Source organism: Struthio camelus, chromosome 8 (assembly GCF_040807025.1).
Source record: "Struthio camelus isolate bStrCam1 chromosome 8, bStrCam1.hap1, whole genome shotgun sequence".
Taxonomy (NCBI): Eukaryota; Metazoa; Chordata; class Aves; order Struthioniformes; family Struthionidae; genus Struthio; species Struthio camelus.
The window spans coordinates 18,318,488-18,342,089 of NC_090949.1; the positions used below are offsets into that span (position 1 = coordinate 18,318,488).

Here is a 23,602-nt window from a genome sequence, read left to right on the forward strand (position 1 = left end):
TGGCTGTTGCAGATTTGAGGTTTTTTAACGCTGCGTGTGGAAGTGGCGGGTAGACTGGCAGGCTGCTTTTGCTCTCGCTCCCGTCTCTCCGCCGCGGGCTGCTGCCGGCTCCCGCCTGTGGGCGGGCAGACTGCGCGCCTCAGCGCTGCCGGGCGCTGCCCCCGCCCCCGCCCCGCGCGCGCTGGCGGCCATTGCTGCCCACTCCCCCGCCCCCGCCCCGCGCGCGCTGGCGGCCGTTGCTGCCCCCCCCCGCCCCGCGCGCGCTGGCGGCCGTTGCTGCCCCCCCCCCCACCCCCGCCCCGCGCGCGCTGGCGGCCGTTGCTGCCCCCCCCCCACCCCCGCCCCGCGCGCGCTGGCGGCCGTTGCTGCCCCCCCCCCGCCCCGCGCGCGCCGGCGGCCGTTGCTGCCCCCTCTCCCCTACCCCCGCGCGCAGGACCGGAGAGGGAGGAGGACGACGCTCCTCCCGCTGGCTGGGAGGGAAAAGGCCTCCCGCCGCGAGTGAAGCCTCCTAAAACCGATCTTTCTAAGCGGAGCTTCGAGCCGAAACGGCTCTTTTGCTGCCGCGCTGCTTGGAGGTTGGCGCCGTTGTCTCCGGCCGCCCCCAGCACCCCGTCAGGCGGACTCGGAGAGCCTCGCTGGAGGGAGCCGGCCGCCGCGAAGCGCCAGGTCGGTCGGCCCGATTGCTCCGGCACTGAGGGCAAGGACGGGAAAGCGGGGTGAAAAGACGGCAGCTGAAAGGAAGAATAAGTAAAAGAGAAGATGCGACTCCGCCGGGACTCGAACCCGGAACCTTTGAATCCCTTCACCCTCTAGAAGTCCAATGCGCTATCCATTGCGCCACGGAGCCACCTGTTGGACTTTTTGCACACCGCCTATAGAGCCTGCGCGCGACGCCCCCAGCACCCAACGGCCCGCGCTCGCTGCCCTTCGGAAGGGACATCCGGACTTCGGAAGTGCCGTAAGTGTGTTTGGTTTCGGATACGTTCTTTTCAGTCATAAACAATACTGTTTTTTATCTTTTCACAAGTGTGAATAGGCATAGTGTTTTTAGCTGCTCTGCAAACAAGCCCCGAGGTAGCCTGTACGCGCTCCTGAACCCTGGCCACGGCCGCGTCCCGGGTGGGGGAAACACGTATGAAGGACAGGCTCGCGTTTAAACGTTCCTCGTATGGATACGTTGTTGTTTCTTTTGAAACGCCGTTTTTTTTCATTCATAAATAACGAATATAAAATATTTATTGTCTTCTTCCTTGGGCATTTTTAATATTAACCTTTATGTTTAGAGAATAATGTGTGGAACTGTTTCTCCAAACCTTCATAAAGTTGCATAAAGAAGTTTTATATAATTGGATCTTGTTACACACATGGAAGTGCTATATTGATGACATATAGCACATATAACATCAGCTTTGATTTTGCGTTAACAAATATATATTCTAGGAGCATTTCTCATATTAAAATTATTTATAACACGTTTTTAACAGCATTCCACTTTTGCACTAAATGGGAAAGTTCAACTTCAGACCAAGAAAAGAACCTTTAGCCATAGCATCGAGGATATGGAAAATATGCAGAGTCAACTTTAAAACTTAAGCTATCTAAAACGCATTTCATGTGAGAAATGCTTTAAGGGTAGTGATTTCCAGCATCATAGGTTTTTAGAGAAAGCTCAAACAAGGTTTTTAAAACAATGGCATCTGAATTAAAGGAACCAGGAAAACTGGCTATATTTACTGGGCATCCTATGCACTACAGTGTCTTGCAGGCTTTCCAGTGCCACATGAGATTAAAAAAAAAAAAAGAAGTTGTGTGGTAATCTGAAAGACAAAACATAGGTGACAAGTGAGATGAAAACAAATCCATGCAACCTCTGCTAGAGACTACAGCAACTCATGGTGAGGTGACAGGTAAGGAAATGCACTTCTGCCTGGAAAACAGTGACCAAGAATATTTATGAGCTCTTTTAAAAAGCCTGTAAGTGGAAAGAAGAAAACAAATTAGGGAAATAATGTTTTACAACGTAACAATATTAAATATCAGTGAAAACGTTACAGTATATTTGGATCAGTGTTCCAAATACTGTGATTGGCTGTTACTAAATCCATTTAAAGGGAGCAACAGCTGAACTCTACCTCATCTAAATTCATAGTAAAACTCCCAGTGGATTCAGTAAATCAAGATTTTCCCTTGAAAGCTGTAATTATGATCTGAAGCAAGTCTTTTTTTTTTAAATAAAATAAGCATGTTAAAAAAACTAAATTACAGTCCACAGGGTTATTCTTTCCTCTCACCCTCCCCAAAAGTTCAATTTTAAACCCAGGTGCATCCTATATAGCTTTCTGCTTCCGGGGTGAATGCTCCGCTGGGGTGTGCAGGTCCGCCAGTGCCTTGGTGGTGGCACCAGGGCCAGGTGGTGCGCAACAGCTGCTGCTGCTGACTGGGGGGGGGGAAGACAGCATGGGAAGGAGATCTGCTCTGTGCTGCCAGGGCCTCGTTTACAAAGTAAAATGATTTTGTGAGAATCTCGGTTTTAACTTAATAATACTTAAAAACTATCAGTATCAACTGGAGTAGAGAGAAACTTGACCAGAAACTTGAACCCTCGAATCTGAGGAACCAGGAAACAAATCAAATCAATGTGAAACAAACCTCTGTGATAGAGTTTCCATTAGTTATTGTATTAAGGGCTGAGATATCCAGTGTAATGTATAACCTAGGCAGCTTGGGCAAGGAAGGCGATGTGATGGTTCAGCCTGCGGTTCCTCACGGAGTCAGCCAGTATGCGTGTTGATAACAGTGAGCCAAAGCTAATTAGCTGACTAGTAATCAAATGGTTCTTCTAATGCTGCTCGGAAAACGTGGCATTTCTGGAAGGGTTCTGTAGTTCAAGCAAGCACCGTCCTGGAGTTAGGCCCAAGCTAGCAGACTTGTGGAGCCAGAGCACTTGTAAACATAGAGTATCTAGGAATCACCAAGTTCTATAAGGCTCAGAGCAGGCCTGACTGGATTTCCAAGCTCTGCATCCGCATATTCTTGCCACAGCTATACTGCTCTGGATAGTAGCATTTACATACCTCTGCATCGCTTTCTGTAGCGCTCCTGGTAAAGGAATGCTGTGTAGGGAAAAGCTTAATTTGAGTGCTTAAGGTGTAGCAGCTCAGGTTCTGCATTTTATAAAAGAAGCTGAACTTACTTTTTAAGAACAGAGTTGGTCCTCAAAATAATATGCTTAAATTTATGTTTGTGCTGCACCCTTAACTAAAAAGTCTACCCAGCCCAGCATCATGTCTATCTAACACCAGCAGCGTATTTGCTGGAACAGTTAATCTGCAACTCAAATATACTGCTTGTAAATAACTAAGAATTGTCATAAACATCTTACAGTTTGGGGCACACTTGCGTGGGCACACTTACTGTGGAGTGAAGTGAGTGTCAGCACGTGACCGGTATGAGTTGATAACATTATACACTCACTTTGCACAGCACTAAATGACTACAGATAGTGTAGAATCTGAGTTCACTGTGAAAAGGCTGGCTTTGAAGGTGTGTCAGTGAAGAATCCTGAGATTCATGTGATTGTTATATATACACCATATTTTCTTTTTGGTTAGTTGGTTTCACAGAGAGATGCTAAGCTGGCTGTTGCTGCCATTCTTGCAGGAGAACTGAATGAGGGAGTATTTGAAATTTTTCCAGATATATTCCAAATTATTCAAGTCAGTTTCCTTTTCTCCCTCTAAATAGTCCCAATGCAAAGTTCATGTTTCCTTTTGGACAGCAGATGGAGCTGCTGCATGAGAAACCAGCTCACCAGTTCATAAACTAACAAAATGCAATGTGGTATGTAAGGCAAAAACAACACATCGAATTAACTAATCTCTGCTTGCTGCTGGACCTAAATAGGTCCTCCGGACTTCCTCTCTTTTAGCTTCAGCTGAGGCCCGCTTACCTTGTAAGCTAGCTTTCATCTTAGCTCCTCTGTATCTTTATGCTCTGTTTCAGGAAGCAGGAGAAGTTTCTTGGGGACCTATTGTGCTGCTTTTAGTTACTGGCACTTACAGAATTTTCACTGAACTAAGCTATTTTTGCTAATTTTAGATATGAGAAACTGAGGCAAAAATAGCTTGACACAAGACAGCAAATGGATCAAAGGCAGGGCCAGGAACAGCACCATCCTGTAGCACTTTTCCATGGCTAAAAAATAGAGAACTTAATTATGAGACTGAAGTATCTTAGAGAGACTTTCTACAACTTGGGCATTAACTTCTGTCAAAAAGTGTTTAGAGTGTATCCAGTCAATTTATGTAAGATTGGAACTTCAGTGAATTTATGGATTGAGGAATTCCCAAGTGTACAGAGCTCTTCTGCAGATGTTGTTGGGAAGACCGTTATCCTACATATACTACTTGAGAGCAAGATATCATGGAACAGTATAGAGAAAGAGGTTGCTATATACAGATTATCTAAATGAGATTGCTGGCTCTTACACAGTCTGTATATTTTGAGTGATCTCTTTCGCTCCCTTGAAGGAGCGGTTATTACAACCCTACTGCTATAATAATTCATCTGCGTAATGCAGGAAGTGAAAGGGGCACAAGTTGCCACATAGCACTCTCCAAAGTTGGCAGAAAAAATGCTGGAAATTTCAGGGACTGATCTTTCAGATAGGAGTCTGAAAAGGGCTCTTTCAGGGAGTATTGCTGTCAGTGACGCTTCAGCTTCGGCATCTCTACCTTTTCCTTGGTGGGAGGCTGTTATCTCCTCCAGACAGGCAGAGCACTGGAGAATGACCCATCTCTCTGTCAGGCTGCCAGCAGGAAGACTGCTGTTGAGTTGTTTAAGAACCTCCTCCAAATTATCTTATTTATGATTGTTGTTCAGCTAATATGTATTCTGTCCTCTCAAGTATATTTGGGTAGCCAGGAATAATTCCCAAAGGCAGTGTCTTCAGGAGTTGGATGGAGGGCCTGCGCAGTCATCTCAAATCACTCCAATAATGGACTCCTTGCATGGTGTAGTTGCTGCAGAGCTAGCTGTGAGGTGAATGGAGTCTTTTGATGAGAAAATGTAAACCTTTTTCCTCATATTGTGTAATTTTTTAATAGTAATTGGAGCTCAGTTTTGCCCTTTTGAGAATCTGTGGCTGTTGCTTCAAGCTGTTATCTGACTGCCAGGACAACACAAGTGTACCACCCTATTCTTTGATTCTTACAGGTTTTGTTCTAAATGCATTTAGTTCCAAATATGTAAGAGCTAACATTGGTTTATTGTGCTGTGGTTTGCACACAAATGCAGCCATACATGCAGGTCATACGGAACCATACTAGCGTCATTACACCAACTCCCCTGCTGTAGGTGACCTTGTAACCAAGGAAGGGTCTGATGTGAGAGTCACGTTCAGACGTGTCGAGAAAGGAATGGGCAAACTCTGGCTGTTCCTCTGCCCCCAGGCGTTTCCAGCTGTCGTAACAGCCCCTGGGGGCGGGGGGTTGTAGCTGTGGCACAAGCTATGATGATACTTGGCTCTAATCATGGAGGAAAGCAAACTGCAGCATGATCTAGAAAAATGTGAGGTGCTAGAATTTTTCTCTTCAAGTCAGTTTTTATTAGTAATTTTTTATTTATGATTTTATTCTAGTCTATATTATTCTTTTATTTTTATATTTATACTTTCTTTATACTTAAGAAAGCAAAATACATAAAACCCTGTCTCTACACTAGCTTTGTTTGTCTGAGGCTTTTTTCCCTCATGTTTTTCTCACTTTCTGAATAAGTATGTTTGGAGGCCATTCACTGCAATTGTATCTGAGACTGACAGCTAAAGTAATATTTTTAATAAATGCAAATTATTGGAGTCAGAATCCAAAGTGCTTTGTTTACGTCACAGAAAGGTGAAAACCTTGATTCCAAAGTACTCTTCATCCTTGATTCCCATTGACTTCCTTTGCTCCTTTGTCATTGAGCTATTGACTGTTTTCACTGTAATTGGAACATTAGCACCTTGCTGGAGATCCTCAACACCTTCAGAAATCAATTTCCCGTAATTACATATACAGAGCTTTTCTGGAGAAGTGGAAAATGCTTGACAAACGTTTACCTCAAGAAGGCTCCTATTTGTGCCGCACCTAAGCAGAGTCATGTGGAATCTCTCTGAGCACTGCGGAAGGAAGTCTGGAGAAGTCCCAGAGGGTGCCTGTTGCCAAGCATGGAGTATCTCCAACTTCCAGCAACGTGGGAGTCTGTTTCAAGACAATTTCTGCATTTTATGTTGTTTACGTTGAGGGGGGGGGGGGGGGATCACTAGAAGATATCAGAATTTGTTTCAGAAATGCATAGTGTTTGAGTCAAACATCCTTCAAAAATGATGCCAAACTGGTGTCTCCCTTTTGCTCTGTAAAGGTGTTCTTAAAATGCCCCTTTCTTGGTTATTTTTAAAATTAAGCTTTATGAATATTTTTCCAGTGGGGATTTGCTTTGCAGAATTGTTTCTTATTTGGTTTATGGCCAGTTTTTGCTCAGAAATATTCTGACCGTGTTCGTGTAGCTGATCACAGTCAAAATTAGCTACTATCATTTTTTTTTAAGCGTTGCTGTAGTTCTACTGTATTTTACTAATATTGTATCCATTGCATTTTTGTGCAGTTGAGTGCTGTTCTGAAAATACAAGGTTCTTTTGCTCTTTATTAACATTGCAGTTAAAAGTTGAAACTGAACTGAAATTTTAACTTCCCAAAGTGTTTCGCATGCAGCCCTTTTCAGTGCTCTTTTGTGTACTCTCAGGTTGTACCTGTCCTCCTGTACAAAGTACTTAACTGTGATACATTCTGCATAGTTTTCTTAACTATACCAACTACCCTTGATCTTTGGCCTCCCTGTGTTGGGATTTCTGTTTGTGTGGCAACTCTCCATTTCTCCTTGGCTTAGTTCCACTTTTTTTTTTAATGGACTCCTAGGTACCCAATTTCATTTACCCTATTTGTTTTTTAAGCATTTGTTCCTGGTCAACTTAAAGTTATTTCTTTGGTATTATGAAATTTTGTCTAGTCTCTCTCTGCATGTTACTAGTAATTTTCAGAGCAGAAAACAGCAGCAGCTATTTCTGTCTCAACCTGATTGTCAAATTTATGAGGTAGAAAGCTTCAATTTACCTTAAGTGCCAAAGCCGTCCTAAAGACTACTTGTTTAAGTTAATAATTGTCAAAGACAAAGTTGAAGGTGCAAAGTTTTGTTCTCGCTATATTAAGTCATAGCTGGTAAAAACATAGACTTTGTGTGGATATTGAATCATGGTTACATTTTGAAATCTAGTCATAAACATCTGAACTTTTTTTTTTTTTAATTACCATCAAGCCAGCAAGTATTTACACAGTTTAGTTGTTCCTTTAAAGTTCTTTTGCAGATGACACTATGCTTCAGCTCCTCTTGTGCAGGTCAGAAGAATATGTGTATACCTGTTGTGATGTAGATCTTGATGTGGTCAAGATGTAAATCTTGAACTTCTTACAGTTAACCTTGCAGATGACTAACCTGAACAACAATACTAAAGCATTATCTACGTTTTACAGAAGGGAAAACAAAGCAGACTGCCAATGGTAATTCATCATCATAGTTGCAAGGCTGGACTAAGAATCCAGAAGTTATGCACATATTTTTCTGACCTGAAACATAGTTAGTCATCTGCAAGGTTAACTGTAAGATTTTGAGATGAAACTTCCCGTGGAAATGCTTTATTATTATGTACCTTATTTTGTCAGTTCCTTAGACCAAATCTAACTGGAAAAGAATATATAATAGAATCTCTCCAGATTTCTGACAGATTATTTAGAAAATAAATCAGAGAACACCAACAGCAAGTATACAGATTTGCTCTCAAGATTTCAAAAATAATCTAGAGGGGTGGGGCATGTTTTTCTAGTATTTGTGCTTATTAAGATAGAATACCTTGAGATAATCAATGTGTAAATTTTACTCATCATCGAGTATGCAGATTGAAAGCAAGAATTTGAAAAGACCATAATGAACCTGAAATGATCTAAAAAATTCTTACCTTCAGCACTGTTTAAATGCAGTATGTGCTTTCTCTCCTCACTCATGTGCTGTGTGAATGATGTGCACATATTAAACAAGTGCACTATTTAGGTATTAGTGTAGTGCAGTCATCTGGTTCAGTGCAGATAGCACGGGAATGTTTTGTAAGTAAAAACACTGGGTGAACTTCTGCTTTATTTGAGTCGTTCTGGATCTGAACTGACAAAACCAAGGCAGTGGAGTTATTTCAAGGTTGTACTGATGATAGTAAGAGTAGAATTTGGCCCAGAATGCCTAATATTTTGTGACAAACGGAGTTGGCTTGGTGTTCACTTTAACAGAGGAAACAGATGCTTTTTGCCAACATTTCTTTGGAACTGTCCCTGGATGGTAAATCCAAGCCTTAAGTGTTGTCATTAGCTTTCTTGAGGGGCAAAGTGCTTTTAACCTGCATCGATTAGGACCTGCTCTGTGTAGAGCTAGGAAGAGAAAATGCCACCGGCTCTTGCATTTTTGTAAGAGATTTTCATATTATGGAACGTATTCCTCTTTTTGATTTTCCAGAGTGTGGCAGTAGTTGTACTGTATAGATTGTTTTTCTTTCCAGCTAAAAACTATTGTTGAGTCAGTGTCCACTGACACTGAGTAAGCATTGTCCCTAAGGTTTTAAAGGTTTATTTTTTACTTGGCTTTGTCTACTTGAATTCTCACTTAATGGAACTGTATCGCTCTGAATTTATTCATTTGATTTTTTGTAGCTACAGTCACAGTGTGCAATAAGAGGTAATGGTGTGACATAGGAGTGGGTGCCAGGAGCTCTCAAATTCCAGCCATGTATTTTTTCCTTTGACTTACTGCATAGCTTGGCAAGGCATTCACATTTTCTAATAGGTAAAGCGAGTATGATATCCAACTCAGTGTTCGTCAGAATTTTTCTTTTCAGGCTCAGATACTATTGTCATATGTGATAACATATGTGTCTTTATGTGATAACAGGCATGATGGATCTCCAAGTCCAAGTTTTAGTATAAAACTGTAAATAAAATATTTATTGTGTTCAGTGCAAATTGCTACTGCTTTTTAGAAGGACAGGTAGTAAATTTAGGAGTTACTCGCAACAGAAATGTGGCCATGTAATAGCTCCGTGATATTTCTGTAGAATTAACTGACTCTTCAGTCAATACCTTCTAACTCTGCACTCATGTTCTGCATCTTCCTCACTGTTTCACTCGCACTTGGCAAGCTGTGAAAGGAGTGTGCTGGCAGTAGTGACTGAGCACCCGACCCTGTGCAAAGCCACAAACCTCTAGACTGCACGAAGATGCTCAGCAGCCCGTGGCACTCTCTCTCTCGTTCACACGCTCTCATACGCTGTCACGCGCACCCCATTCCCTCTTCAGTGAACAGGGAAGATTACATGGAAAGATGCCAAGGCACACATACTGCAAAGTGTTACCTACGAATACTCCAGTTCGTTAGACCAAAAGATGTGGCTGATGGGCTTTCACTACTGTCTTAGGCCTCTCTGCATCCCTGTATGCTCTCTGCTACATAGGGAACCAAGGTTATCCCATTTTACAGGTTTTATAGAAGCTTTTCAGATTTACTTAATGTGAAAATGAGCATTCTTTTTTCTCAGGTACAAATCTGAAATTACTTCCCTGCAAGCAGTCAGGGAAGACTTCAAATTTTTTGTAATATAATTGACATCAGAGTGTAGATCATAGATATACAGGGATAGATTAAATCTTGGATTGTAGGGGCAAATTAAGACCCTGAAGGTTATGCACAGGTTAGAGTCCAGTGTGCTGGTTGGAGGGTATGAGGCAGAAGTGGGTCTGTTGTCAATGTAGTGATGAGGGTGTTATTTAGGTGAAAAAGAATGGTATACCTTTTTGATACTTCAGAACGCAAATAGGAACAAAAGAGTTTAAGGTTCACAAGTGGATGATGTGCCCCATACTGGTTAACTCTGAAATACAATTTTCAAATGTTTTAAGTGCCGATCTACAATACTCTGCCAAACTTCTTGTTTAGAGTTTCCAGTTGTATTATAACTAGATATTTTTTCTGTGGATTAGGGAACAAAAAATATTTCACCTATTGGGTGAAATGTGTTTACTATATTATATGCATTTTTCACAAGCCCCTTTTTTTTGTTTTGAAAGATGACTGGATATTACTGGCTATATGGGTTGTTGGTAACCACAGGCAGATGGGGAAGCTATGACTTTGATTTTCAGTTTGGGTTGCAGTCTGTTATAAGGTCTTCTCTAATGCAAATAGGAGGAAACTTAAAGCATTTGTCTGGAATGTGTCTGGCCTTAAATACAGACATGCTTCATGTTTCCATTCTGTAGGATGGAAACTCAAATACTTGACGTCAGCAAACACGGAGAACTCTCAGCATACTCAGTGACGTAATTTTTGGCTCCAAAGTTTAATGTGACAGTTGTAAATACGGGGCTCAAGCATGGACTGAAGCCCATGGGAGCAAGCGAGCACCTGCAAACTGCAGGCCATATGCATTTCCTTATAAACAAAGCTGAAAGAGTTGTCCACCACAGTGCTTCTGTAGTATTATCCAACTACCACTTTTCCATGTAAAAAGTAGAATTTCTTTCATGCTGCTGCTTAATTCCCTGTTGTCTTTGTTCATCAATTCTGAAGCAGAGGCATGATCAGAAGTGAAACAGCTTGTGTCTCCCCAGCTGCAGGTCTCAGGGCTGCCTTAATTCACGCCCTTACTAGAAGTGGTGTTATGCACAACTGTGAGATTAGAGATAAAAGAATACTACCCCGGTTTCACTCAGAATGGTCTCTTCTCCCTCAGACAGCCTCCAATAGAGGGACAGGATGAGAAAAAATAACATCAGCCTTTTGAATACCTGTCTGGTGTGTTGCTCCATCTAAAAGACTTGTCTAAAAGAATCTTTTTCTTATTTCCTTTTCTTATTTTCTGCTTAGAAAATTGTATCGTGAAGGTGATCATATAATGTAGTTTGACTGGTATCTTTGGAACTGCAGATGTGCCAAATCAATATTGCCAAATTGCAATAGATTGTGCTCATTATTTGAAGTACATGTATTATCTTGTGCTGGCCCAATTGAAATCTCTCTAATTTCTATTACAGTTGCAAAACTTAACTTACCTTGTATTGAAGACAACAGATGTATCTGAGGAAAGTGAAAAGAGCAGAGTTCCACATGTATCAATTAAGTTAACATTTGCTCTCAATAATCTTGTTTGGAATGACTGTATAAGTAGGCAACTGCATTGTACACTGATGAAAAATATTATAGCTTGATCAAGGGTTCAAAATTGTCAGCTTAAAAAAAAAAAAGGACAAAAATGCTTTGTATTTGTAAACCCAATAAATTTGCTTCGGAAGTCATTTAGATGCTGTATAAATGACTGTTAAGGTGCAATTTTTCAGTAAGCTTAAAAGCAGAGCACCAGACTTAGATTTTGCACTTCTGTAATCTAGGAGCAAAACTTTTTTCTCTGTTTTAACAGCTATAATGGGAGAACACTGAACTAGCAAATGATTTTTATACCTAATCCTTGTTCCACGTTTTTCCTTCCAATTTTTGTCTCATAAAACTGGTCATGGAAGTTAATACAACTTATTAGTCCGCAGAAGTCACAGTATGAAGAAACAAAAAGCTGTACATCAAAAGCTCTTCTGTGCAGACAGTGCAGACACAAAACTTTCTTTGTGATGAATGTGCAGAGTTAGCTCTGCCACTCTAAATCAGCACTAATTTGCCTAAATTCTAGCACTGCAGTAAAATAACAGCCTTTGTTCTTTTAGGGCCTTTACTTTTGTTTCCAAAATGCTGGCAGGCAGGAAGCATTGATTTAACAACCCAAAAAATCAACTTCCTGTGTGCAGAATTGATTGGAATTTGCCTATTTATGCTTTCGTTTACTCAAATGGTCTCCTTTTCTTGTGGCGGTGATATATGCTGGTATAAGTTAGTCTTGATTTATTTGTGTTAGTAATACGTACCAGTCATTACAGCATCAAAGCAAAACAATTTATAGTTTCCAGCAGCTTCAAGAGTCTTTGGTACCTGGAAATTACAGGAATCACTGTTAGCTAGATCTCTTCTTTTTTGCTGTCCCCTTGCATGCAAATAATAACATGACTGTTTGCAGCAAGTAAGGTGTGGAATCCAGTGAAACAGTCTGAAGACAGACTGAAAGCAAGTATAATCGTGGCCCCCATCAAAAATTGCAGAGAGATTTGGGTAAATGTTTAAGCCCAGATAGATGCTCAGTGACATTTCAATCAGATTTTGATACAAGTGGCCTTTAACAAGCCTGCTACAAAATTATCACATGCTTTTGTGAGTGTCATGACAATGAGGTATTCTGTTGTGTGTGCATATAAGTAGGCATATGGCTTCTTAATTTAACTTCAAGCACAAGTCCTGTTCAAAGCTAGTTTGAGGGAAAATGGCCACTTTTTTGTATTTAGTAGTAATTGCTATCTAATTAATGTTAGCTGCATGGAGGCCTTAAGTCTTTTGACTGACAGTTAGTTCAGCATCCTGTTTTTCAGCAGTACAGCAATTCAGCAATACAGACTAGAGACATTTGTATGTTTTCTATAGTAGACTACTGGTTAGAATGAGAAAATAATCAAAGAGCATTTGGTGAAAGTATGAGAAATTATATCCCTAGGCAGGCTGAACAAGCAACATTCATACTGTGTTAGAGTAGTGGTACCATGACCGGAGGAGTTTGTCTGGAATTCCCGGAAGCTGGAGGAGTGCAGTAGCCAGGTCAGGAAAACAAAACAATAGGAGAAAGCAGAGGCATAAAGATTTGGGCTATGGAGAAAGAGAGTAATACTGATGGTGCTAAAGAAACTTTGGTAGGGGGGTTGGTTTTGGTTTGGCATTGGCTTCCCAGGGTCACTCCTTCGGTGCAGAACGGGGCTGTGCTGAGTGGGCAGCTGACCCCCAGAAGAACATGGCAAAATCAGCCCCCAACAGCCTCTGCTAGTTTGTTTCTTCCTGTAGTCAGAAATTCAGATTCCTTGGCAGTCCCTGTGCTGGCAGAGCTTGTGTGACATAGTTTGGGCATGGGAATTCACTCTTGCAGGCCACAGTTAGCTTAACTTTAATATCATTATATAAATTATAAAATCATTATTTCTCAACTCATGTATTTTGACATTCCTGAGGTCATACCCATGTACTTTTCCTTCAGGCTATATATAAAACATATCTAGTGAATTAAGGTCTCCTGTTTAAGAGAAAAGAACACTTGGATAATTAATTGTAAAATGATATAAATATAATTTTTGAAAGTATAAACATTTTCAGGGCAGATTTGCATCCTGGGTGAATAGATCCTGATTGAAACTCCTAAGTGGCTGCCATAATCAAATTATATAATAATACTACTAATAATACAAGATCAACTCTAATGTAACATCTGGAGTAGTTAAGTTTACCTCCCCTTAATAATCTGTTGAACTCTGGTCTGATAGAAGGGGTTTTGAGCTTAGGCATAGTTTTACATTGATGTAAACACTACAAAATTTTTGTTAGTTTTGAAACTTCTTATTCCAGTTTATAAACAAACTTTGCAATTTTTTTTTTAAATATCCTGCCAAAGTCACAACTGAAAAATAGGAACTTTCATAATGGTCCGACAAATAGTTGGCACATTTTTCACTTAGTAGTCAAGGAATCAAAAAAAAAAAAAGCTGTGAAAAAGCTCAGTGTGTTTCTTAACAATATGGTATATGGCTTCTACTTCCTTAAAAAAAAATACAGAAACTCATGGCTCGATTATCCTCACTGTGATTCATCAGCTGCTGTCTCCTAGGCAGGTCCAACGGCTGATTGGGCATAACACTTCTCACGGTGTGTCTTTTAACAGGAGATTCTTACGCTTTTAACACTACATAAATGGACTATGATAACCTCCTTGAATGGTAAGATCTGTTATATATATTTATTAATCATTGCCATCTAATTGTTATAAACAGTGTTCACGGGTTAATAATAAATGTATAGATGTACTAGCAGACATGTTTCCAAACCAGCCTTCTGCAGGTTTAAAATTTAGAAGGATCTTAATCTTGGATCTTAATCATGGGAGTTATTGCTCAGTATGTTCGCATTCTTCTTAAAATTCTTAATTGAGCAAAATGTGATTATATAATAGTAAAGGTTAATCTGAAATCCACAAAGGATGAGATAAAAATCCTTGTAAGAGCGTACTTATTGCAGTACTTTGAGAAAGTGCTGCAATAAGATTTTACATGGTATATATTTTTCATAAAAATGTAATTTTAAATATTGGCAAGTTAGTGCAGGAAATCTTTCTTCTCATGTATTATGATCAGAGCATTTTTTTCAGACTTTTGAGTTGAGGTTAGATTTTTTTTTGGTCAATTTATCAATTGGAATTATTTGGGAAATAAAATGAACTTTACTTTAACAGATCTTTTTAGCTGCCTTTGGAAAAATAAGGGAGAAGCTTGAGGAAAAATGCAGGAAATTGTTGAATACATTTTTCTTTTGTGATTGATAGTTTTATGTCAAATTTGCTATTAAAATACAAGATGCAGTGATTGCTTTGAGATAGACACAGAGGAGCTGAAAAGATTTGAAACATGCTACATATTTGCATGTAAATATCTGTGATCTAACACTGTTGGGAGTGTGGTAGAAAAGGCTTAAGAAAACAGCAGCTGTAATGCTCGGTGAGAGTAACGTCTGCTTTTCCCGCTTTGACAGCAGCATTGCTTAGAGCTCGTTTCACATGACTGTACATGTTTCTGCTCTTGGAAAAATGTTGTAGTCATGGCACAAGCATCAACCTTCTACATGAGGGATGATACAATGAGCCATACTAAAAAGAGCTGGGTTTTCATTTTGACGTTAAACAATAATGCTGGTATTCTTAGCAAATACATAACTGAGCCCAAAGGACCTTCAATGGTAAATAACTTGTTTTAAGAGACAGGTATTAAAGAATGAAATACTTCACCAATGTGTCAGAAATATAAAGATTTCTCAGATGCTCAGGCAAAGGTTTTTTGCTATTAAGTTACATGAAGTGGGTTCTAGTGTGTCCGCATATTTCTTGGTTTTGAAGCACCAATTTTAGGCTTTAGAATAGTAGAATCCTGTTCTTTACATCAGTAGCATCTCCATAGTTAATTTAATTATTGAGTGGATTTGTTCTCAGAATATTAACTCTGAGCACCATTCAACACCGGAGGGTACCAAAATGCAATAGAATATCCACAAATTCCCTGTAAAATGGTATTATATACATAATACAGCTTTTCTAAACGTTGCAGTCTTGATTCTCTCAGCCTTCTCTTGTTTGAGTGCCCATCACCATTATACTGCAATATCAGAAAATGCTCCCGGCTCTAGGTTTCCTTATAAAGATAGCAAGACATTCTTGTCACCAGCAGCTGGCACCATCAAGGAAAGATTTTCAAGTATGCATATAAACTTTGCTTAGCTATAGCAGCAATTCATGTTATGTCTTTGCTTGTCTTGCTTGTGCAGGCTTTAGTTCCATGTAGGGGTCAGAAGCTGGGGTTTCTGCTTCTATATGCCATGCTATCAGCAATAGAAGAAGGTAGTAGTAAGAACTTTGAAATGTATTTATCATCTTAGTGGTGTGATTATTTTTCTAGTTCTGTTATTGATGTGATGTTCTTGTCCAAGTTGAAGCTTTTAGGAGACACCCATGTTCATCTGGTCATGCTCATTTTCTCAAAGTCTTGCAGCCAGTGTCCTTCAGTACAAGGGGAACCAAAACATCCTCTCTTTGGAATTCATCAGTACTAATGATGGAGCCACTTGCATTTCAGGAGCTTACCAGTTTGACTTCAAGAAATTAAACATTGTGCCTTTTTTCCTTGAATGGGAAAAAAATTAACATACTCTGACTGTATGACAGAGGACATTTTCCAGCACATTTTTACTTTCAAAAGGTGAGGAATACCATCCCTTATAGTCCCTACTTGCAGAGGACCTGCAGAGTATTTCTAAAGTTGGTTATAGTTCTGGAAGCAGTTAGGGAGGATATATGTTTCTGGCTGAAGAATACTCTAAGACAATGTATGAGACGAGTGCTGGATAATCATCCAGGAGTTTACAGTCTGCATGATGGTGGCCTGAATGAGCGAAGGTCCTATGTGTGAATGCACATTTGATCAGTGCTTGCAAAGAAGCAAGTGCTTCTTTGTGTCTTTCTCTGTGGTCACACTCAGTAATAAACTGAGTTCAACTAATAAGCTGCTAAGTCTAAAATTCTGAAAAGCAACCACTAATATGGTGCCCTCTTTTTTTTCTTTTTTTTTTTTTTTTTGCCCCTGCAGCTGATTGCAATCACCATCTTAATGTTTAGATGCTTACATACTTGATTTATTGCTTTGAAGACTGATATCTAAGTGCAGTATTGGTTCCTGCTGTAAGTTACACCTTCAAATTGTTTTTGCACTGGCTTATATGCTTAGAATTGTAATTAGATGCCGGGCTAAGAGCTCTTTAAAAATGAGTCCTTTGTGTCACATAAAAGGGTTTCTGAAAAGAAGAAAAATAATCTAGGCACTGTTGGAGTCTTTTCTGCATATTTTTAATGAAAGGCCTGTCACTTTATTTGCTGGAGTAGTGTCATCAGATTAGTGCTGCTTTCTTAACTGTGTCTAATCTCATTTGATTCAAGCATCATGGAATGAAAAAAAAATCAATCTAGCATAGATTTGTTTTGAAATAAAGCTTTTTTTAGCATATATATTTAATTAGCTAAGAGGAATTAGCTGATGCTATTAGGAAAGAATCTGAGCTAGCAAATTGGATGCAACCCTATGAAACTTTAGGGAAGTTTTGGTGTGGAAACCAGGAACTTTCAATCTGACTGTTTTCCTTTATGCTGACATTTTTTAATTTAGCAGAGCTCAGTTAGCAGAAATTAAAACAAAAGTTTGTCTACATGTTTTCAGTAAATCTTTCAATGATGTGAAGCATTTCTTCTAGTTAGTCCCCTTCCACCTAGCTATGAAATCAAAAAGATTAATATTTGTCTACATCTATGAAGCAACTGCAGGAAATGTAAGAGTATAAGCAACTCAGTCCTTTACATATCAATATATAAAATGCAAGTCAAGTGAACTTTGCATTGTTAGAGCAATGACCTTCAACCAAACTCTGAGTCAAGAATTTCTGTTTCCAAGGCTGCTCATTCTTGCTGAGCATTTTCCTGGCATAATGTATGGCTCTTCTGCGGTGTATTGTTTGCTGGAGAATGAATGAAGGCTCTCTGGCTCATTTATCCTATTATCTCATTTGAGATTTGAGCTATGTTGTGAGAAATGAGAAGGTCCAGTGCTCTCACTTTCCATTTTAATCTCTTCATCATTAGGCTTGCTATGGCAATTCCTTGTTGCATTAATATTTTTTTCAGCTATAGAACTTAGTGGTAGTTTTGGAGAGTTTGTAAAAGTTGAGTGGTTTTGAATAGTAGCTAGCACTTGCTGTATATAGTATAGTTGTTCCTTTTGAAGCTCTCCATCAGCAGCAGTATGAGGAAAAAAAATCTGTATTTTTAATAATTTTATTTCACTTCCTCCATACTCTGTCTTCCTTTTCAGTGTTATTGGATTTTTTTTGTGTTTTTTGCTTGTCAGTTGAAATTAGGCCTATCATTTTATCATAACTCTGATATAAAAGGTACAGCAAACTGAAAAGTTTAAAAAAAGGGGGGAGGGGGGCAAAAAAGGATTCACTTTATATCTGGGCAGATACCATTTAAGAATAGAAATACTGTTATCTAACATAAATGTTTTGATTTCCAAAGATGTGTAAGAATAGATAAATTGTTTTTTGTTAACTCCTGAAAGGATAAGACATATGTATTTATATCTATCATATTTATACATAATTATTAGAAGTCTTTCTTTTAAAAATAATTTATTTGAATAAAAAATTAGACCCAAGAGATTATGCAGGGGTATTTTCAGTAGTGTCATTGAAATTACACATAGGCTGAATCTGCTTGTCTGGGTTTAAAGACCAAGTTTTGAAAAGGTACTTTATAAGGACTCTGAGCTGCATGTGTGATTTACTTTGCAGATGCTAAAATAAAGGTAAAAATTTAATCAGATGCCCATTTCAGTAATCACATGAGGAACATTTTCCATTTCAAATATTCCTTAATGGGAATACATAAGACCTTTCTGTAACAAATAACAGTCTTTTGTGCGATTAGCTTTAGCTGGATTATATCATAGAATTGCCTTGCATTTGTTAACCTTCTGTTAGGTCTGCATGGCTTGCTAAGAAAATAACATAACCTGTTTTTACAGGGTGCAGTATGACATGGACATAGTTTAGACATGGGTTTTGGGAGAACAAAATAAATCCTTGTACCAATTTTCTTTCTTGAATTAATTATTCAAGAAATATAAAGGCAAAAATCTGTGTTTATAACTCCATTAACTGATGTTATTAGGCTAAACTGTCATTAGTAACCTTAAAGAAAAACTGATTATTATTAAAATAAAAAAAATTTAAAGTCTTTTTTGATCAAAGTTCCAAAATAAAACTATGATCCTAGTGAATGTATGAGCTGGCTGGGGCACCTCTGCACTGTGCACACATCACTGATGAATAGCTGAGGTTGTTGTCTCTATCTGAGAGCAGAGGTAAGGAGCATTAATTAAGTTAGCAAAGAACAATGTGCGGAAAGCCTCATATGCTCCTGTAAGGAGGGCTGTTATTAAATAGACTGCAACACCATTCCTGGAATAACTGCATCAGTTCTCTAAAATGAAAATTGAATGTTCCATTCTAGCAGAGAGTCCTTCAGTGCTGATGTCTATAAGAGCATCTGTTTTCTCAGGTATAAAGGAGACATCCAGGACTTGACACTTTTATATTGGAAATACTTGGATCCTAAATACCAACATGATTTTTAGAAATATAAATTCCTACTCCAGAATTGCCTAATTTCCACAGGCATCTCCAACTTCCTTTGGAGGTGGCAAATACATAATATTTGAGAGCTGATATCCTTTGAAATTTCTTCTTTAGGAAAACCAGTCTGATTGTTTTACTTTAATCTCTAAACAAATAACAGAACTTAAAATCTAGCTGTGCATTCAGACCGTTCTGAACCTGCTGCTGCTTTACTGCATTTGGCAAAGGGATCTTCAACCATTTACTTAGAGCAATGATAAAATGAAGTGACTCACCGTTCTGGAAAATGCTGAGTGGTGAAAATCTGTTAGAAGTTTTGTGGCACAATAGACAAAATATCACCTGGAAAAAGTGGCAGAAACTTGGATGGTTCATTGAGCAGTTAGCAGCTTAAAAATGGGGAGATTTTTATTCCTAAATTTCACTGTCAAACAGTGGATTAAAACATTTTAGACTGATCTGCTATTTTGAAATCTATGACCTGTTTGCTTGTTTGAACCTCAGAAAGCTGTATTTTAGCACTATATAGCACTATTTTAGCACTTCTGTTTTTCTCTTCTGCTATGTCAGAATCATTCAGAGTATTAAAAATTAAAAGAAAAGTTGCTTTTAAGCAAATCAAAAAACTGCCAATCAATCACTTTGAAGAAGGCAGCACTTTACAAGGATTCAGTCAAAAGACAGTATACCTGCTGCTGCAATTCAAGTATGGGGTGTTTTTTTGAACAGTGGGGAGAAGAAATGTTTGTTTAAAAAATGGAAACCTGTTATCTAACCAAATGTTGACCTACTTCCAGAGCAATTAACGTATTTACAAAAACTCTTCCACTAGCAAAGCTGCACCACTACTAATGTGATGGTGGGGGAAAAAGGGAAAATTATAGTCATTCTTGTGTGTCATTTTTTCCCCCCTAATCATGCTTTACTACAGGCTTTCAGTTTGTTGTTTGGTCTATGCTAGACTCCTGTTCTCAGAAAGACTTCTATAACATTGGAAAAGATCAAGATTGCCAAAAATATTTAGGAAGCCCCTCTCATTACCCTGTCACGAAGTTTGGGAACCATCAATAATCTCTAACCCTTCAGGGAAGGACAGAGCAGCTCTGGGAGTGCTTTGTCATGCAGATAGGAGGCACAAGGCCTCAAGTGCATTGCTCTTGCCTGCTGTTCCATTGTCCTTCTGGGTGCAAGCTCTGTTTGTGGACCCATGCACAGCCAAACTTTTCCTGCACAGCAGAAAATTCCCTTATAATTAAGTAACTTAGGGAAATACTGCTCTAGATTATAGCTTAATATACTTGTGAGGTCTTAATATCCTTCTCTTGGAGCTACATTTGAAATCCACTCACATGCTTTAGTACAATGACTACTACCTTACAGACTGGTATTCTTAGCTCATAAGTTTTCTATTAAGTATCAGTTAAAGTCATTGTGACTTTTAAGATTAACGCAGATACTTGTGCTAAGAAACCCCAGGTTTTACAGTGCAGTTCTGTCATTCTTCCTGCTTGCTTACCATCTTGTTCCAACAGAGCCTGAATGTGTTGACCCTGCAGTTTTGATTTAGGCTCACTAGAAAGCCTGTCTATGTCAACAAGTCAAGTCCTCCAGGACAGGTGATGAGCTAGGTTCTAGTTTCATTTTGTGGAATATTATTGAGGAGATACAAGTTTGTGTTACTTTTGCATGGATATTTGCTATCCTATTGTAAACTCTTAGAATTGCTGTGAAATAAGTGCAGTGTAAATGAAGGACAATGCATCAAAGGAGAGCTGCTGTTACTACGGTACAGTGTTTTATATATTAGCTGCTTCTGTCTTTTTTTTGCTCTTCCTAATGAGAATCTGTAAAGCTTCAGTCAGGTGCCAGAGGAAGTTTAATGAGTTTGCCGCTATTACAGACGTACAGAAGCACTGCAGTAAACCCCTTTAGTTCTTAGTTGTTATAGCATAAAATTTGTGATGATGGCTTTATCTGGTAATTACAAGATTACAGAAATGATGCAATCAAAGGCAAAGTAGCATAGCAGCTGGAAGCCTAATGTTTCACCTGAAATATGTTGGGTTTTAAACACAGTCCAGTTATACACTTGTGCTACTCAGCAGGTGTTCAATATTGGTGCAAACTTAGGGCTTGAGTAGGGCAATAAGCTTTGCTCTGAATCAGATTTGAGTTCTTTAAGTTACACTTGAGAACTAAAGTGCTCCTAGCTTACCCTAGCTCAGCTGTTCTTCTTGGTGGTCTCCAATACTGCAATAGTATGGCTCTCATCCTGCCTCTGCACTGACGCTATGTTATTGCAACAGATGCTGTGTAATATGGATAGATAGGGCTGGGAAGTTTTGGGGCAGTGTGCAGCAAGAGGTCTCTGGGACCTTTATGTGAGGAACATCACAGTACAGAGGTCAGCAGGTAAGGAAGGCCCAGCAGTGGTGACTGAGAGAAATCAATAGAACAAACCTCAAGCTTGCTTTTAAAGTTGGTTGATAGCTTGAATGCAGTAACACCATGGATCAAACAGAAAGAGGGAAATGGGGAGGGACTGGAAACAAGTCCTTTGGGCTATCTGCAGAATGACTAATAAAACTCTTGTGCAGGCAGACTGATAAAGTATGAATTTTGCTACCACAAAATGAATCACAAATACTTTGAACAAATTTGAATTGGCACAGCAAGTTTACACTGCCTCAACATTTTGTGCTATCTACCTGTGGCGTTTTTTATCTGGCTCTAGGAATCCTGGCCCTGCCCTTAGCATATCTTCAGAGGGAAAGGAAACAGTTATTGATTTATCAGACTTGCCATGTGTTCATGAAAGTATGACCTGGTACTATTTTTGTAAGTAGTAAGTTGATGTGAAGAAATTCTTGAGTTCACCACCAAAATTTTTTCCACGTAGAACCCAAATATCTTACTATTTCACCTAGCTGTTTGGTCCAAAAGTATAAGAGAAAAATAAGCAATTGCTTTTTCACACACAGTCACATGCTAGAGTCTAGCAAGTAAAGGCTCTGACTGCCTGTTACAGGCTGACTAAAGTGGTGGATGAGACTTCCATCCATATTGCCCTGTGTGGCTGAGCTCCCAGTAAAGCAGCTTCTGAGCTGTTGCAATTTTTAGCCCAAGTTTTAACATTACACAGAAACTGTTGTTATTGTTAGCTGTCTCAAAGCCAGTTATCTGTTCTTGTGAGCTGCAGCCTTAAATGCATGTATGCAAGGACATTCAGCTTAGAGAAGTGAGAGAGCATGAATCTAAAATTAAAATAAGATTTAGTTTAAAGTTAGATTTGTTCCAGCTTTGTTCTTACTGAATGCAACAATTTATTTTAATAAGCTTGCTTATTGATCACCTTCAGCAAATGCATTCTTTTTCTTTTCCCATGTGATTAGAAGTTGATAAAACCAAACAAATCTGAGAGTGATTTTACTTTCTGAGAGCACTGAATTTGCAGTTGAATTATTTTTCACTTCAAACAAAATTATTTCTATTATCACTTTTTATGCAGCTTTATGAAGTATATCTGAAGGTAGCAGCTGGCATATTATGTTCTGCTCTGAACCTCTGAACAACTCTTTTCATTTTGCTTTGCTTTGCTAGGTAACCAGCCATCTTAAGCAGTAAAGATTTTTGCTATCCATTGTTTTAGAAATAGTACTAGGATTTTTTTCTAACAAAATGTCATTGTGATTTGCTGTATTTTATAAGGAAAAATTATTTTTATTTCAAAGTAATTTAATTTATCATAGAAAGTTACAAAATAAGCCTCTTACATTACAATAAAAGGACCATGGCTTAGCAGGAATATATTTTTCATGTTCTTTTTGATCTTATCATTAAGTATATTTTCTCACTAAGATTCTATTTGTTGGTTTTGTGCGATTCAGTGCATAGCTGGAACAGTTACAATCTATGTGAGTAATCAATATGAAATGTTTTGGCAGGTGTGTTTTCCTCTTAATTCATTGTTTAAATAAATATAAATAGTTTACGTTAGAGGTTGTGTTTAAAATTGAGAAATAAAAGTCAAACCGAATGAGTGCAGAGGAGGCTAGGAAAGCAGACCGGGCATGGCGTTGAAGCTTGGGGTACCAGGCTAGTGGTGAGGTGGGAGAGGGAGAGAGAAAAGGGAGGAAGAAGGGATGATATGGATTGCTAACTACACAGCTCAGAGGCGTGGGGCAGCCCAACAGTAAGAACGTGTGTATGTGAGAGTGATGGCAGCTTACAGAACGGAGAGGCCTGAGACTGTTAGACTGTAGGAAAGGAGAAAGCAAGCTCGGATACAAAGTTGAGACTTTTGCTGTCATTTCAATGCAAAATCAGCCAGGTTTGCTCAAACCACCTTATCAATGACTTAAGCCAAAATGATAGATTTAGCACTGGAGCATGTGAGGAGTGCCAACACAGTCCTGCTTTCTTCTGTTACAGGGCAATAAACTGCAACAGAGGGACATAATGTCTTAGAGCCACCATTTGAAAAGAAAGCATGTGTTTGTCCATTAATCACAATTTAGCAAACACACACATATGCTTTCCTTTGTTACTTGTAGTGCTCAGTGTCAGATTGATTTTTATCACAAGTCTTAATGTGATAGATTACATAGCA

General features: G+C 39.1%; 1 protein-coding gene and 1 non-coding gene across 7 annotated transcripts in view; one reads left to right on the forward strand and one right to left on the reverse strand.

Annotated features, from left to right (window-relative positions):
• The first annotated feature begins 434 nt into the window (after positions 1–434).
• BCAR3 (BCAR3 adaptor protein, NSP family member) overlaps positions 435–23,602 on the forward strand; it is a 117,317-nt gene continuing 94,149 nt past the window's right edge. The window contains exon 1 of one of the 6 annotated variants that reach the window (XM_068952453.1): positions 435–958. Coding sequence is in view for 3 of the 6 variants with exons in the window: in XM_068952446.1 (XP_068808547.1) it covers positions 821–958 (138 nt within the window). In the remaining 3 variants the exon portion in view is untranslated. Of the gene's footprint in view, positions 959–13,864; positions 13,983–23,602 lie in introns of those variants that run through there. The other 5 variants (XM_068952446.1, XM_068952448.1, XM_068952454.1 and 2 more) reach the window with 5 other exon arrangements.
• On the reverse strand, positions 763–847 carry TRNAR-UCU (transfer RNA arginine (anticodon UCU)). Its single transcript is given in 2 exon segments — positions 763–798; positions 811–847. It is a non-coding gene; the product is annotated as a tRNA-Arg (tRNA).